Below are 16,433 nucleotides of genomic sequence, written 5' to 3'. Positions count from 1 at the left end.
TGGTCTCCCATCCAGGCGCTGGCCAGACTCAGGCCTGTTTAGCTTCAGCAAAGTTGCTGCACCACCTGCCTTTCAGCCATGCCGTGCTGTGAATGGAGGCGCCTGTTCCTGTTTCTCGTAAGCTGACAGCACACATGAGTGACAGCTTGGGTTTTGTGTTGGCAGGTCCAGACACTGATGGCCCGAGCAGAATATCTGAAGGAACAGATCAAGGTAGGGAAGAAGAAGGGTTGAGCTTGGGCTTTATGTGGGCTGTAAGTTCGGGCACAACTGTCAGGGGTGTTTCTGAGCGCAGGGAGTGGGATAGCAGTTCAGATTCTGAAGGAGACCCGCCAGACATGGGGGAGGTGTTTTCCGAGGCTAGTCCAGATATGAGTAGGCCAGCTTCCCAGGTTACAAACGTACAGATGGCTGAGCTTGAGGGTCCCTCCTCACACACACACACACACACACACACACCCCCGTGAGAGGCAGCGAACAGGAGGAGGCAAGGTCCCAGGAGCATGACCTAATAGACACCAGATGCAAGAGAGAGAAGGCAGGGGCGGAACTTAGATGGTCTACCCAATTGGCCTTGCATGAAAAGTTGTGCTTAGAGGCCTCATGAGAGAGAGAGGGGGACCTCCCCCCTTAAGTTAGGCTAGTCAGATCGCCTCCCTCTTCAGATGGCGGGTGGGCAACTCTCGTAAATTCCATCTGGATCCCCTGAAGGCATTCCTTTGTAGACTGAGAGTCACTGAGAATTTGCATCTGTATGACCCTGTGAAGTAATGGATTAAAAGCTGTAGACTGAAGCCTCTCGTCTGTGTATGTTTGGGCTTAGAAGTAAAGTGGGGACTAAAGGAATCCTGACAACAGCTGGACATCACAAGAACAGCAGAGAAGGCTTGGCTAAGACAGTACGAAAATAATTGCATCGGGGTTGGGGGGGGGATATCTGAGGAACTGAGCAGCTTTCTCCAACCTGGTGCTCTCCAGATGTGTTGGACTACAACTCTCAGCATCCCCAGACAGCATGTCCAACACATCTAGAGGACACCAGCTTGGGGAAGCTTGGTCTTAGGTGGACTCTCCAGTATCCCTGTTGTGGGAGCAGCGTGGGTACAATTCTCACTTGGGGTGTGGGAGGTCCTGGGTTCAGGTCCCAAAAGGCCACCTCTGAAGCAGACTCCTTGGTCTAGGACAGCCTCCCCTAACATGGTGCCCTCCATATGTTTTGGACTACAACTCCCAGCATCCCTGGCCATTGGCCACAGTGGCTCAAGCCGCTGAGAGCTGAAGTCCAAAACATCTGGATGGCACCAGGTCGAGGAAGTCTGGTTTAGCAGTATGATCCCTGTTTCTGGGTCCTGGGTTCAAATACTGGACGAGCCAAATATTTTCCGTGTTCAGAGGCCATATGCCACTGAATACCAGCTCTTGGCCTTCTTGCCCTCTTGCCCGGCTTCCTAGATCATCAAGCTGGAATAGAATGATGGACTTTTGGTCTGGACTTGCAGGCCTCCTCTTACATCCCTGTTTGCCATGCTAGCTAAATAGAGCTTCCATGTTCAGAGGCAGTATACCTCTTAATAATAGTTGCTGGAGGCTAGATGGAGCCTCAGAGGGGAAGGGTTATTGCCTTCATGCCTTCCCTGGGGCCTTCCCAGGGCAATCTGGTTGCCCACTGTCAGAAACAGGATACTGGACTTGATGGATCCTGGGTCTAATCCAGCAGAACTCTTCTTATGTCTGCCTTCCCCAACCTGCATCCCTTCAGGAGTTTTGGCCCCCAACTCCCATCATCCCCACCACTGACCATGCTGGCTGGGGCTGATGGGAGCTGCCAGCCGAAACATCTGGAGGGACCCAGGTTGAGGACAGCTGGCCTAGATAAAGTCTCGATCTATCCACAGCTCGTAATCACGGTAGCTAAGTATGGAACCTCCATTTTCAGATGCAGTCTTCCTTTCAATTTGAGCCATTGGGGAGCAACAGCTGGGGAAGGATACTGAGTTTAAGCCCTGCATGTGAGCTCCTGGTTGGCGACTTTGGGAAAGGGGAGAGTAGACGACATGCACCTTTGGTCTGATCCAACAGGGCTCTTCTTATGTTCTTACAAAGATCAGGAGAAATGACCTGTCTTCCCCTTTTGCTGCAGATGAGGGAGTCGCAATGGGAAGCCGAGTCCCTTGGCCAGGAGAGCACGTCGGATTCCGTCAGGAGCTGTGAGTGTTGTGCTTTTCCTTACCCAGGGCAGTATCCAACTGTGACATTGTGCCAGCAGAAACTACGTTCTGAACTGTGCATGAGAGAAGAATCCAACAAAAGTTACGTGCATGCACGTGTGATTGCACAAGCAGTTTTGTATCATATTTGTGCAAACAGTTGCGCAACGGGATTGCACAGCCGGTTGCGCAGGCATGATGGGCAACCGCTTGCGCAACGGAAATGTTCAGCGGAGCTCTGCTAGCGCTGTCTGAGTTTGCAGATTATCACCATTGGATACTGCCCCAAGTCTTGTGTGCATTCCGTCAACACCTTGTTCCTCTTAGCACATGCATGTTTGGGATACGTGTGGTTGGGTCTGTGGTCCAGGGACCTTTTCCATGTCACTGCTTGTTTGGGTTTTGAAAGCAAACTAACTTGGGAAAACCATAAAAATAGTCCAATTTCTGCTGAAGAGAAACAGAATGGATGGATGTAATCTCCTGGGGATGTGACTATGGATTCTCCTTGGGAGCATGACTGCTGGGGGAGGGGGGCTGTCATGTTGAACTCCGCCCTTCAAAATGTACCACGACAGCACTGGTTGTATGTCTCTGCCCGCACACACAGGTCAGCAGCTGAAGCCCTGCCCTACATTTCTCCCCTGTCAAAGGTGCCGCATATGGGCGTGCAGGATTGGGCCTTTTCCACTGTGATGCCACAGCTGTGGAATCTTTTCCCTGGAGGGTGGAGAGGAGGGTTCAGTTGGCTCCATCACTGCTCATATTTCAGTGGGAGTGCAAAAGCTTGATCATTGTAGAAGCCTCTGAGGAAAACACTGCCTGATGGATTTACTTTTTTTCTGCTGTGTTCTGCTATTGATCTTTTTTATTGTTTTTCTAGTGTGCTATATTGATTTTTCACCACTGATTTTTCATTAGTGTTTTTCCATTAATATTATTCTTTTCCATTATGGTTAGGTACTTTGGGGATGTTTTCAATAGAGAGGCGGTGCAGCTGTGATTTCAATAACTAAAAATAATAGATGAACACAGACGAAAATGCCCAAGCGAACCGATTTTATTAGGCAAGTGGGCATGAATTAGCAGAGTCAGACGTGGCTATGATGTCCACTCTCCATCGCCATTGGCGGTCACTTTTTCAGGAAAGAAAGTAGCCGTCAGCCAAGAACAAAACTATCTACCCATACAAAGCATGTGGTACGGTCCTCCTGGACTGTTAACGTTGGAATGCAAGTGGGAAACGTTGTTAGGAATAAAAACAATAAAGAAAACAGCTCCTAGAACATAAAAAAGTAACAGAGCACAGAGAAGGGTGGGCTCGAAATGTTAGACTGAAATGGTAACTTTCTATGGGCAGAGAGTTTTGATGCTAGGAAATTGTTCAGTTGTCATACAATTGAACAATTTCGTAGCACTTTTTTCTGATTCTGATTACTGTAGGCTTCCTAAATGGGGAATTAATTTATTAATTAATTAATAATTAATTAATTCCTAAATGGAATTAATGGACAAATTAATTGAATCTCTTCCTAAATGGACAAATTAATTGAATCTCTCTCTCTCTCTCTCTCTGTCTTTCTTTCTTCTCTATCCTCTCTCTCTCTTTCTTCCTTCTTTCCTTGCTTCCTTCCTTCCTTCCTTGCTTCCTTCCTTCCTTTCTTCTCTCTCTCTCCAAACTCACACACATAATTACACTTTTGCTGGGAGCATGGGTCTGCATATAATCCCAGCTCAGTCACTTCCCTGGTACCTCCTCACACACTTCACCACCACCATCACAACACACAACACCCTGCCCGATTTGACTCTGTGTTTTTTTTCTAGAGCCCCCCGCCTCATAGACCATCAGTGGTAACACTTCTCTCACACACATGCTATTTTTGCTGGAAGAGAAATGGGTCAACTGCAACTTGTGCTTGTGCAAATAACGCAGTATTTTATTTTGCTTTGCTCTCAGAGGAGAGTTAACTCCGCCGAATGTTCTCCAATTCGAGGACGTCGTAAGGAGAAAACATTTATCCCCCATCTCCTTGGGGATCACTTGTGCTGCTACAGTGGAGTGGCGGAGATCAAAGATGCTTCCTGACGTGCCTTTTACTGTGCAGTCACCCTGCCTCATTCACAGAATTTTGCGGGGATCCAGATGGCAACAAGCCCTGCCAATCAAAAGGCGCTGTGGAGCTATTTCATTTTGTCTTCCTTAACTGATTTTTGTTTGGTAAGAAATGTAGGCATTGGGAAATGCAGCATTGCATTTCCCAACTGCATTGGGAAATGCAGGAAAGTTTCAACTTGAAGATGATCTCGTTTGGACTCCACATAAAATCCCATGAACAAGGCAGGGTGATGGCATAATAAAAGCCTTGTCTAGAAGCACCTGATGGCTTCCTCTTGTAACCCTCCCGTGTTTTCCCCATGCTTCACTCAGCTTTTTTATCTTACCACCAAAAATCTGTTAAGGAGGAAAAGCAGAATAGCTGCATAAGGCCTTTTAACTGGTACTGCTGGAGCCCTCTTGCTGGCAGGGAGGAGCCGTAGCAGACCCGCTTTGAGGTGTCTCACCAGCTGAGGTGAGAGAGAAGACACAGACACTGTTTTCCCTTGTCCCTCGCCCTCCTTACCTTTACTGCCGCGTCAGCTCTATAGAGAGCTGCAGGGCCGGAAGAAGCAGCTGCAGGGTTGTTGCAAGAGCTCTGCAGCCGTGAGCGAGGAGAGAAGAAGAGAGTGGGCAGCTGCTCTAGAGAGCCCTGCTGGCCGCTCTCTTGCTGCAGTGAATGCCACAGCAGGGGAGCAGCTGGCAGGGCTCTCCGGAGCATCCACTGGAGGCTGACCTCACCCTGCTTCATGGGCGGGTCGACCCTAGGCCATAGCTCAGTGGTAGAGCACCTGCTTTACATGCAGAAGGGCCCAGGTTCGATCCCTGGCATCTCCAGATAGGGCTAGAAAAACCTGAAACCCAGCAATACTGGGCTAGATGAAACAATGGTCTGACTTGGTATAAGGCAACTTCCTATGTTCCCAAGCACCCCAACATGGAGAGGGTTCTACCCTTAAAGGCAGCCTAAAAACATGTTAAATAAAGAAATAAATACATTTGACCAACAAGAAAACAATATGTGAATAGAGAACTTAAGAACCTCAGAAGAGCCATGCTGGCAAGGGTCCATCTCATCCACCATTCTGTTCACACATTGGTGACCAGTTGCCTACCGGAAACCCACGAGCAGGACATGAGTTCAATGGCACCCTCCTGCCCATGTTTCCCAGCAACTGGTCTACATAGGCATACTGCCCCTGATACTGGAGAGAGCATATAGCCATCAGGAGTAGTAGCCATTGATGGCCTTCTCCTCCGTGAATTTGTCTAACCCCCTTTCAAAGCCATCCAAACTGGTGGCCATCGCTGTGGTAGCGAATTCCATCGTTTAACTGTGCGCTGTGTGAAGAAGTCCTTCCTTTGATCTGTCCTGAATCTCCCACCAGTCAGCCGCATGGAAGGACCCCATTCGGTTTTAATAACGAGAGAGAGAGAGAGACCCCATTCTAGTAAGCATGTGCCAAGTATAGTGGAGCAAAACCTCGGGCAGGGGTGGGGGGAATGCAGGGGGCTGCCGGTGCCTGTCTTCTTCTCCAGCAAGGTAGGAGACCTTTGTGTGTGGCTCCTTCCGTACATCTTGGGAGAGTCATCAGGTAGCCGCTAATCTCCGTCTCTTTTGTGTTTGATCAGAATATGCAGCCATGCAGGTCCTCCCCGCCCCCCTTTTAATCCACCTGGGAAGCAGTTAGCTTCACCAGAGGAAGGGGTAAAAGAGAGACCCACTGTGGCAACGACCCTTTTCCCCCCTCCATACCAAACAGGGCTTGAATCACGAGGCAGGGTGAGGGAGCTGCCCATCCATCCGAGGTCCTGCATGCTTGACAGATCACAGGGGGGCGCCTCCCTCCTCGCTTTGTTCAGGAGGGTGGGGGCAGGCAGGTGTCCAAAAGGCCCACGAGAGAAGCAGCACTTTGAAGCGGGGGGGGGGGGGGATAGCCATGAATTGCTTTGGCTTTGTTTCGTGGAATCAGACTTGGCTTAGACGAGAAGAACAGTGGAACTATCCAAGGTGTGGAGCTCCTTTAGAGTTCTGACTGGTTCTGACTGAAACCCAGAGTGGATTCACTGCCCCATTGACGTCGGAGCCACCAGCCTCCACTGGAGTTGGAGCTGAAGGGCAAGCCAGCTGGGTAAAAACATGCCTGGGACTTTACTTTATAAAGAAGACTCATGCCTCCTCCTCCTCTTGCACACAGCCCCTGCAACAAAGTGTCATGCGCATAGAGTTATGTCCTTGTGAATGGGTGTCTGTTTTGGTTTTCTCTCGGGTTCTCTTCTGGAAACTCGGAGCAGATCTAGAAAAGGAGGACACCCCCCCACACCCACACATGCCACTATTGCTAGATCAGATCAAAGATGCATCCAGTCCAACATTCTAGGAACATCGGAAGCTGCCTTAGACTGAGCCAGACCCTTGGTCCATCCAGCCCAGTATTGTCGACACTGACTGGAAGCAGTGGCTCTCCAGGGTTTCAGGCAGGATTCTTTCCAAGCCCAAACTGGAGATGCTGGGGATCGACCTTCTGCATGCAAAGCAGAGGCCCTACCACTGAGCCACAGCCTCTCCCTTGTTTCAAACCATAGCCAGGCAGATGTTTCCTGGAAGCCCACAAGCCCACATGAAGGCAACAGCCCTCTTTCTCAATTGCCAACCAGCCACTGTTAATTGGAGATAGAGAGCCCCTGACTGTGGAGGTTCCATTTAGCTGTGATGGTTAGTAGGCATTGATAGAGACAACCTCCAGCCATCAGACCTGAGCAAAATGCATCCTGGTGGAGTTTGGGGTATTTGGAGAGCTCAAGAGCTCCTCCTGCAACGTGACGTAGTGATGGCCACCAATTTGGATAGCTTTAAAAGGGTTAGAAAAATGGCTGGGGCATGCTGGGAGTTGTAGGACTTTTTTCTGTCTGAACATGCATGGGATTACACCTTTAAGCTACAAAAACATTTGTCTTCCTTTGCAACTGATCAGCTTACAAGTTTGTTGGAGCTCCATGCAGCAGGGAGAGAGTTCAAACAGTTCTTCTCCGAAACATCGCTTGACACGCAAAGAGCATCTACTTATCTTTTGGGTCCTCCACCTGGCATGTGAAGTGCTGGTTATAGGCAGAGGAACACCAAGCAGCTTGTAAGCTGACCAGTTGCAAAGGAGGACAAACGTTCTTGTAGCTCAAAGGTGTAATCCTATGCATGTTTAGGCAGAAAAAAGTGCTACGTGCTGGCTGGGGAATGCTGGGAGTTGTAGGACTTTTTTCTGTGTAAATATGCATAGGATTGTGCCCTAAAATGCTGTAGTTATTCTGAGTTCCAGACACCCTGCTGTCTCAAACAGAGAAGTGGCTGAGAAGCTACAGTTCAATCCTCCAGAAAACTTGATTCGCCTATAGTACCAAGAGCAATTGCATCTTCCTCTTGAACTGGATTGATGCTGAGTATATCGAATGTTTGTTCCCTCTCCCTCACTGCTGCTTCAGCTTTCATATTTACAAGGGAAGAGAAGAGGTTAGAGACTAGCAGATCCACCAAAGAGAGGACGGTTGGCTTTTGGCAGCTTGATGCTGTGTGTCAGGAGCAGATGCAGTAAAAGAAGAGGAGCAGAGATCTTATTTACTTTTTAAAAGCAAAATATATTTTCATTTTGGGTGGAGAAAGAAAATCACATTTGACATTTAAAAAAAATCTCCCCCAGAGGCACAGAGGGTGCTTTTTTACGATGATGATTATATTAATCCTTCATCTTCACTTGCAATAAGCTCTTGAGCCCAGAAAAGTCAAATGAGATAGCCACGGGAGCCCGGCAGGCCAGCAGCAGCCCAGTGCCACAAAGCAAACCACTTTCCTACACACTCACACCGAATTGTTTTCCTGGATTTAATAGTTGTTGTTGTTTTTCCTGTTGCCAAGTGGCTTGACACCGATTTAGCCCCTTGCACCATGGATCTTCCAGTTCCGTGGCTTCTCTGGTCCATTCTGTAACTCGCTGTCTTTAAGGCATAATATTTTAAGGCGTAGTATTTGTCTCTCAGATTTGTGTCCACCTGGCATCATCCTGACCATAGCTGACATTTTATCCAGCCAGTGGCTACTCGTTACATTTCTTCTGCATTCCCCCTTTTTTTTGGCTTGCTCACATTCGACAGTATACAGCTAATCCAGACTTCCAAGTGGGAATTTCAGCAAAATATGCAGCAGAACAGGGGTGTTGTGAGGCACTTTAGGGTTTCAGGCCCAATGGAAGGTTTTTTCCTTAAGTTTAATTGCCGTCTGGAGGGGGGAATTGTGGAGGGCATATTGCACAGGGACGGGTTAACCCCGGTGGAGGCTTCTGGCTCTGATGTCAGTGGGGCAGTGAATCTGCTCCGGGTTTCATTCAGAATCAATTAAAACTCTAAAGGAGCTATCCAAGGTGCTGAAGCCTATCTCCACAATGGGGGAAGCACCTTGGATAGTGCCTTTGGAGTTCTGACTGACACCCAGAGTGGATTCACTATCCCACTGACATTGGAGCCACCAGCCCCCACTGGTAAACCCTCTCCTCCCAAAGTGTGATCCCCCTGGAAATCCACTCCAGGAAAAACCCTCCCCTAGGCACCATTCGGAAGATCTTTGGAAAAAGCTCACTTGCCGTGCAGGGAGGATGGGGGAGGGGGCTTTGCAGCGTGTGGGGAGGAGAGGGTTAGCCCTTGCCTCCCCAGCTGCAGCCCCCTTTGGAAATTTCCCCCAGTGTGGCCATTATGCTGATAAAATGACCCCCCCATTGGCACCAATGGACACTCAGGCCTCTAGGGCTTAGGTCCGGAAAATAGATCTAGGGTCAGGTCCTCGTGTGCCCAGGCCTAGCAACGCCCCAGGTGTGGAGGGCTCCTGTTTAGGGTTCCGGCCATCCAGTCAGCCATGCCCTTTTCCAGGGTACTCTGTTCCATTCCCCCAATCCCTCTCCATTTTTCTGATTTTTCCTCCAGCAATCAGTTGGCATTTCATAGCCACTGAGCATTCTCAGGCCTCGTTGAACTGTTTTGGAGTCATTGCTGTTGTGCTTTCCCCCCACCCCCTTCCCTTCCTTCCCCCCCCCCCTCAAATAATTTTTGTGCTTCTACAAACCTCGGGTTCCCCCAAGCCCATGGATGTGTCTGTCTTGTGTGTGGATGGCGCTGTTTTGGCTGCAAAAGGGCCCACACTTGGAGAATGAGTTCACTATGAGTCAGTGGTATAGTGGTAGATTTTGAAATGCAGGCACACATCATGACAGTCCCCAAGGAGAGTCCAAAAATTCAGGCACCTGTTTTGCTCTATATCAACAAACCCATTCTAGCAGTTTTCATCTCTCCCAGGGAACAATATAGTGACTGGGTTCACACAACATGCTAACCTATACTTGGTGTTTGAGTGTGTGTTGCTTGTTGAATCATGGGTTAGCGTGTTGTCTGAAGCCAGGACATCTTTCGCAGCGTGGCTTGTTAACCACCCTGAACTACCCAACAATAAACCACGGGTTCTCGAGTTGGCTTGTTCGAGAAAAATAAATAATAAGAATTTTAAATACAATACCACATATAAAACAATGAAAAATGAAAAACTATTACGTGGATTCATTTTGATGATGGTTTTTTCTCTCTCCCTTCTGCTCTCACCTATTGCAGCATGTACTTTGCAGTAACCTGTATGTCTGGATAGAGCCCAATGGATTCAGCACTTCAAACTAGGAAGCAGCGGACAATCCTCCAGACCTTAACGCCGTTTACACAGCACAGACTAGCGGCTGTTGGCATGGAGTGGTGTTTGGTCTCTAAATATACATGCACTCGGAGCAAACTTGATTTAGCATGAGGCTGTATAAAGTGTTGTTTGTATAGTGTAATTTATTTCTATACCATGTGTTGTAAAATTCAATTTTCTTGGGCAATGTTAAACAACCATAGAGGCTTTAAAAAGCATTTAATAATATACAAGATTAAAGCTCAGGGCAGTTACAAACCCTTTCAGGTGATGTATAGTATCAAATCGAGATAGGGACTTAGGAGTTTGATCGTGCCAAGAGGGTCTTTGGGACAATATCAAACTGGTGGAGTTTTAGGGACTCTGATTCTAAGAGGTGGGAGGGGTTTGAACAGAATACCTTAATGTATTTATCTATAAACTGCTTTCCTTATTTACTCTGCTGTGGGGAATGTGCTTATTGTATAAAGCTGATGGGGAAAGAGGGGAAAAATCATGCCGCCCTATCTGATCGTTGTTATCCGAAAGGGCAGAAGCAGTTAATTCTACTTTTAAGAAATAAAAGGGGTGGGTGGGGGAGGAAAGTGCTGCAGCTATATCATCAACTCATGGGGAAGTAAGATGGTGTTTATTGCTGCCCGATGCAAATGTTTCTCTGAGAAGTGTGCTTGCCAGTTTGAAGCTGACATGAACGTGAGCCGATTTGTCCTATCTGGGCTGCTCCCGGCACGTCCATTTCCTGCCCTGCACCCCTGAAGCATGCCAGAGCAAAGCTAGAGCCATCCGCCTCATCTCTTCCCAGGGCAGTGGCAGGATGTTATTAATAGATGCCTCTGGATAATCCTTGCCAAGACCCTGCTTGCCTTTCCACAGATGAGGGAGCCCCCGTGACCACATCTTGGGTTGGAGAGATGTTTAATGCATGTTCTTTCACTCTTCTCCACCACCACCTTGTTAAAGACAAGGATGGAACTTTTTCTTAACATCTGGCTTGCAGTGCTTTCCAAGACCAGAAGGTGTTTAACAAGGCCTGCTTGGCTGTCAGCAATCTAGACATCATTCTTAATTGAGTCTGTGATTAAAAACAGACGCAGCTTACGTACCTCCCTGCGCCATCCATCTGAGGCCCAACTCCCAAGTCTGAGGGAGCCCTCAAATCGGCCCCTTTCGACACCGCCGCCCCACCCAGCAAGCTCACGTAGCGGCAGCACTCGGCAACAAGCTGCTATTTCAATTTCCCACAATGCCCCTGATGTGGCATAACTCCAAGGCATTCTGGGAAATGTTTGGGGCAGCAAGCTGTTGGTGCGTAGCAGGAATCAGCCACGGCACAAGCAGGAGCCTGAAGATGCTGTGTGCCAGCCTCCCCCAAGTTGGCGTCCCCCAGATGTGTTGGACCACAATTCCCATCAGCCCCAGCCAGCATGGCCAGTGGTCAGGAGGCTGGGAGTTGTAGTCCAAAATAACTGGAGGGCATCAGGTTAGGAGAAGGCTGCTGTATGCTGATGGCAGGTCTGAGCCATCCTCTTTGGGCATGGGAGAAGAGGAAATAGATGGTGGTATGACAGGAGGACAGAAAAAGAAATGCAACCAAAGGGATGCATGCAGATTAAAAGACGGCTAGCCTGGAGCCATTGTTCGTCCTCCAGCAGCACCCCTCCCTTAAGCCCTATAGCTTTCTATGACTCATGTTTCCCAGTAGTGCATACATACTTACACACACACACACACAACTGCTGCATCTTCCGTTGCCCCACCCCCAACATGAATATGGAAGACCAACTGTGCCTTTGCTTTCCATTGCTGCCTCTTCTCCTCCTCTTGTCAACAGAGCTCCCCCCTCCAAGACTCCACTGCTGATTAGTGTTCCTCTCCCCCAAAACCTACCTCCACTTCTTAAGCTCCCACTCCCCGCTGTGGTCTCCCAGCCACCCATTACTCTGAAACGATGCTCTGCTGTGAATAGCAGCAAACCCAGGTGCGTCTTTGTAGCAATGGCTTCCAAGAGAAACCTACGCAATAAGAGACAGGCTGCGAAGCCAGGGGCTAAAAGCAAGGCTGCTGCACCTTGGATTGCCCTATACCCATGAATCTAGATTCGTCTAGGTTCTAGGTGATTCCAGAGCTAACTCAGGGACAAGCTCTCGTTACTTGTTGGGAGGGGAGTCAGCCAGCAGGACTTAGTGGAATCCCAGACAACGCCACACTATTTTGAGTTCTAGTTTGGGGGGGGGGGTTAACATGCATGGGGATTCCACACACCCCTTCCTGTTTGTTTGTTTGTTTTGGTCTTGGTTTAGTTAGAAAGCTGTATACTCAAGAGACTCCAGAGAATATGCAGGACTAGGGACGTATGGATTTTGTAAAATCTGTTCCATCTACATTTCACAGATTGTCAGGTGTCTTTTGTTCTGTCATCCACTCATTGATGAAATCAGTTTTTTTCCAATTTCTTGAACTTGCGCAAATTCGCACTTGAGCAAATTAGCAAATCCCCCCACAAATGCACAAATCCCCCCCCCCATACACATTTTCATGCTTTAGCCTATGGGGGAAATGCACATTTCTGGCTGGTGTTTATTTTATGTATTTTTCTGCCGCTAAATTTGCATAAAATTCCAGAAAGAAAGAAAAAAAATGATCTGCAAGTCTGCAGAATCCATGTGACTCGGGAAAAGCCGGTCTGCTGAGGAATCCAGAGGTCAGATCCATAGAAATCCAAAGTCATTTGATTCCACTGCAGATTTCTCTGACATCCCTACCCAGGACAGAACAATAATTAGGCCCAGTTACATCTTTGCCAGGTGTCTGCATGAAAGCAGAAGCCTCCCTAGAACAGCCTTCCCCAACCTGGTGTCCTCCAGGGGTGTTGGACTACAACTCCCAGAATCCCCAGCCAGCATGGGAGTTGTAATCCAACACTGGAGGATTCCAGGTTGGGGAAGGCTGTTCTGGAATATGGAACAAATGGCTCACCGTAGCAACAATTTCAATTTTTATCATTTTACTCAAATCATAGAATCATGGAATAGTTGGGTTGGAAGGGGCCTATAAGACCATCGATTCCAACCCCTGCTCAATGCAGGAATCCAAGTCAAAGTATCCCTGACAGGCGACTGTCCAGCTTCATCTGGAATGCCTCCAGTGTGGGAGAGCCCACCACCTCCCTAGGTGATTGGTTCCAGTGTTGTATTGCTCTAACAGGAAGTTTTTCCTGATGTTCAGCCGGAATCTGGCTTCCTGTAATTTGAGCCCATTATTCCATGTCCTGCACTCTGGGATGATCGAGAAGAGATCCTGGCCTTCCTTTCTGTGACAACCTTTCAAGTAAATGAAGAGCACTATCATATCTCCCCTCAGTCTTCTCAAGGCTAAGTATGCCCAGTTCTTTCAGTCTCATAGAATCATGGAATAGTTGGGTTGGAAGGGGCCTATAAGACCATCAAGTCCAACCCTCGGCTCAATGCAGGAATCCAAGTCAAAGCATCCCTGACAGATGGCTGTCCAGCCTTGTCTTGGATGCCTCCAGTGTAGGAGAGCCCACTACCTCCCTGAGCAATTGGTTCCATTGTCATACTGCTCTCACAGGAAGTTTTTCCTGATGTTCAGCCGGAATCTGGCTTCCTGTCACTTGAGCCTGCTATTCTGTGTCCTGCACTCTGGGCTGATCAAGAAGAGATCCTGGCCTTCCTCTCTGTGACAACCTTTCAGGTACTTGAAGAGCGCTATCCTATCTCACCTCACTTCTCAAGCTGAGCTGTATGGTACTAACACAGCCTTTCCCAAACCGATGTTCTCCAGATGTCTCTCCATGCTTAGCCAGGAATGTGCTTTTTTAAATTGTATTTGCAATTATAACAAAACAAAAACGAGGGGGAGGCTACAAACCACAACACCAATAACAAGAAGATAATGACAACAGCAAAACACCATATCAATTTGCGATCACTTTTCACTACACCATTGGTTAAAAGGAGGGTGGGGGAAGGATTTGACGCTTCTCTCCCAAATATTTATGAGGAATAATGGGAATTGCAGTTCCACACATCTGGAGGGCACCAGGTGGGAGCAACTGTAGTAACAACTCCCTATCACACACGCGCACCCCTTATATCTACTCCCTCCTTGTGTACAATATGCCTCCTCTTTTTCTTTTCATTTCTTCCCAGTCCTGACAATGGCCCTTTTTAGCTTAAAACTAGTTCCAGCTCATCTGCATCTGATCCAGGTTAAGTACGGGTCTGCAACCTGCGGTGAGTTTACCCATCTCTGTATTTTTTGACCAGTAAAAGCATCAGCCTAATTCTTCACACAGATCTGAATGCAGGAACTTGGTTTATATCAGGCCAGAGTTCTAATAAGTCCCATCACGGCTTTTCACATGCTTGGGTTTGGCTTTTCGTTTTTATTGAAAAGCGGAGTAGTCAGGACAGTCCAGATATCCAGGTCAAAATGATAATTTGGCCCAGTTAGAGCACATGGGATACTGTCATTGTTACTCGGAGTGCATGACCCTAGTGGGTTGTGCGGTACACCTTTAGAAGCCCAGCAATCTGGCCAAAGTGTGTTAAATTTACCAAAGAGCCACACGCTCCACATCTTTGGAACCGATTCAGGCTAAGTAAGCCTGGATATGTGCAATTGCTTAAGAATACATGACGCGCCTTGCTAGATCAGAGCATGCACAGCATTGATATATTCGGATAAATTCTCATGAGCTACTTTGATTATGAGATGGCAGAGGCATGTGTGTGAGTGGCCTTTTCTTTTGTTGTATACTCATCCGGAAAGATGGATGGCAGCCTGTTGGCTCCTTGGGTTCCTGCACTTCAGTTAAAGCCCAGGGGAAGACGACTTGAGATGAATCTTCCCACAGGGCTTTTTCAGATCAAGAAGTGCAGGCAGCCCAGGAGGCTGCAGAGCAATGGAAAGATGTATAACAGAAACAAAAAAGACACACTGCAGTATTGGCCACCCCAAGTTTTCTCCACCACTTTTGTGGTGCCCTCCTCCCCACCCACACACAGTGCCCCAGAACGACACTAAGTAAACACTTTTGCTGCTATTTCCAGTTGCAGTGTCAGTACAAAGAAGGAATACCCTGAAGAAGAAAAGTTGTGCGACAAGCCCTGCCGATGGTCAGCCCTACCTGTGAGAAACTGTTGGAGAATTTCTCCTCCCCTAGGAGAAATTTGGTGAAATTGTCCCCCCAGTTTCTAGGGGTGTACGAAACCCCGCTTACCTGGCTCCACCGGGTTCCGCAGGTGGGAGGAGGCGATCCGTTCCTCCCCCCGGAATCCTGCCCGGCCGGCTCTGCTCCATGGCCAGGCCGCAGAGCCACCGGCTGGGCCAACCCACAGCAGGGCCTCCAGCCGCTGCCGGGCTGGTGCAGACGCAAATGGCGTCCTGCGTAGGGGATGCCATTTGCGTCCCTGCTTTAGCCGTGATAGGATACGTAAATATATACGTAGCCTATCATGGGCCTGCGTAGGGACGCAAATGGTGGCCCTAATGACGGCCGCCATTCGCGGCTTCAGCAGCCCGGCAGTGGCCGCAGCAGCCGCTGCCACCGGAGCAGAAGCCGCAACCAGGTAGACTCCGTTTCGCGGGGCTTTCGCGGGGTGGAGGGGTGGGGGGCTCCATTCCACCACGGATTCCAGGGGGCTGAATTCACTGGAATTCGGCCCCCCTGGGATCCATGGCGGAATTCTCTAACATCCCTACCAGTTTCTCTGCCCACAAATAGTGTGGAGAATTTTGAGAGGCCATTTGCGCACACCTCCAATAGATAGATATAGAGCAAACCACAGTTCCAAGTTTGGATGTCACGGGGAACTGTGATTGGTTTCAAAGACAAAAACCGTACAACCGAAACCCCACATGAAATACATTTTAGCAGGCCAGTGGTTTTACAAGACACCCCCATCCACCTGCCCGCCAACCCACTCATACTCTCCCTTCTTGAGTTGAAAGTCAAATGTAAGGCCGGTAGTATTTGTCCCCTGAAGCCAAGATATAGGCTTCTGATCTTTCAGTAGTCAGAATTTCCAGAGGCGAAGCTGTGATAGTCTCTCACAGCAAAAACAACTGGAAGTCTTGTTGCACCTTAAAGACTTAACAAATTTATTCTGGCATAAGCTTTTATGGCCTATAGTCCACTTTGTCAGATGCAGAGAGCATTATGGAGTTTCAGGTTTGTTTTTACAGTGCATAAAGTCCCTCATCACCAACATATACAGTCAGGGCCAGAAATATTGGAACAAGGATAACTGTTTTGGCAGTTGGCCTCTGTACACCACCACATTGAGGTTGAAAGGAAACACACCCAGATGGGAGCGAAGTCAGGACTTTTAGCTGTAAGTCAAGGGGTGTGACAAAAGTGGGGCACTAAGCATTCAGGAAGGACAGC

General features: G+C 48.4%; 1 protein-coding gene and 1 non-coding gene across 4 annotated transcripts in view; both read left to right on the top strand.

Annotated features, from left to right (window-relative positions):
• The window catches only part of ULK3 (unc-51 like kinase 3), a 29,874-nt gene extending 19,413 nt beyond the window's left edge, over positions 1-10,461 (top strand). For all 3 annotated transcript variants that reach the window (XR_014785327.1, XM_084816911.1, XM_084816909.1), the window contains 3 exons: positions 166-213; positions 2,141-2,207; positions 9,949-10,461. Coding sequence is in view for 2 of the 3 variants with exons in the window: in XM_084816911.1 (XP_084673037.1) it covers positions 166-213; positions 2,141-2,207; positions 9,949-9,965 (132 nt within the window). In the remaining variant the exon portion in view is untranslated. The remainder of the gene's footprint in view (positions 1-165; positions 214-2,140; positions 2,208-9,948) is intronic.
• TRNAV-UAC (transfer RNA valine (anticodon UAC)) lies at positions 5,073-5,142 on the top strand. Its single transcript has one exon. It is a non-coding gene; the product is annotated as a tRNA-Val (tRNA).
• Positions 10,462-16,433: the final 5,972 nt, after the last annotated feature.

Source organism: Heloderma suspectum, chromosome 11 (genome assembly GCF_057233095.1).
Source record: "Heloderma suspectum isolate Gila_16-S chromosome 11, 16-S_ref, whole genome shotgun sequence".
NCBI lineage: Eukaryota > Metazoa > Chordata > Lepidosauria > Squamata > Helodermatidae > Heloderma > Heloderma suspectum.
Note: the sequence above shows the minus strand (reverse complement) of the source record. Positions and strands in the feature narration are given on the sequence as shown.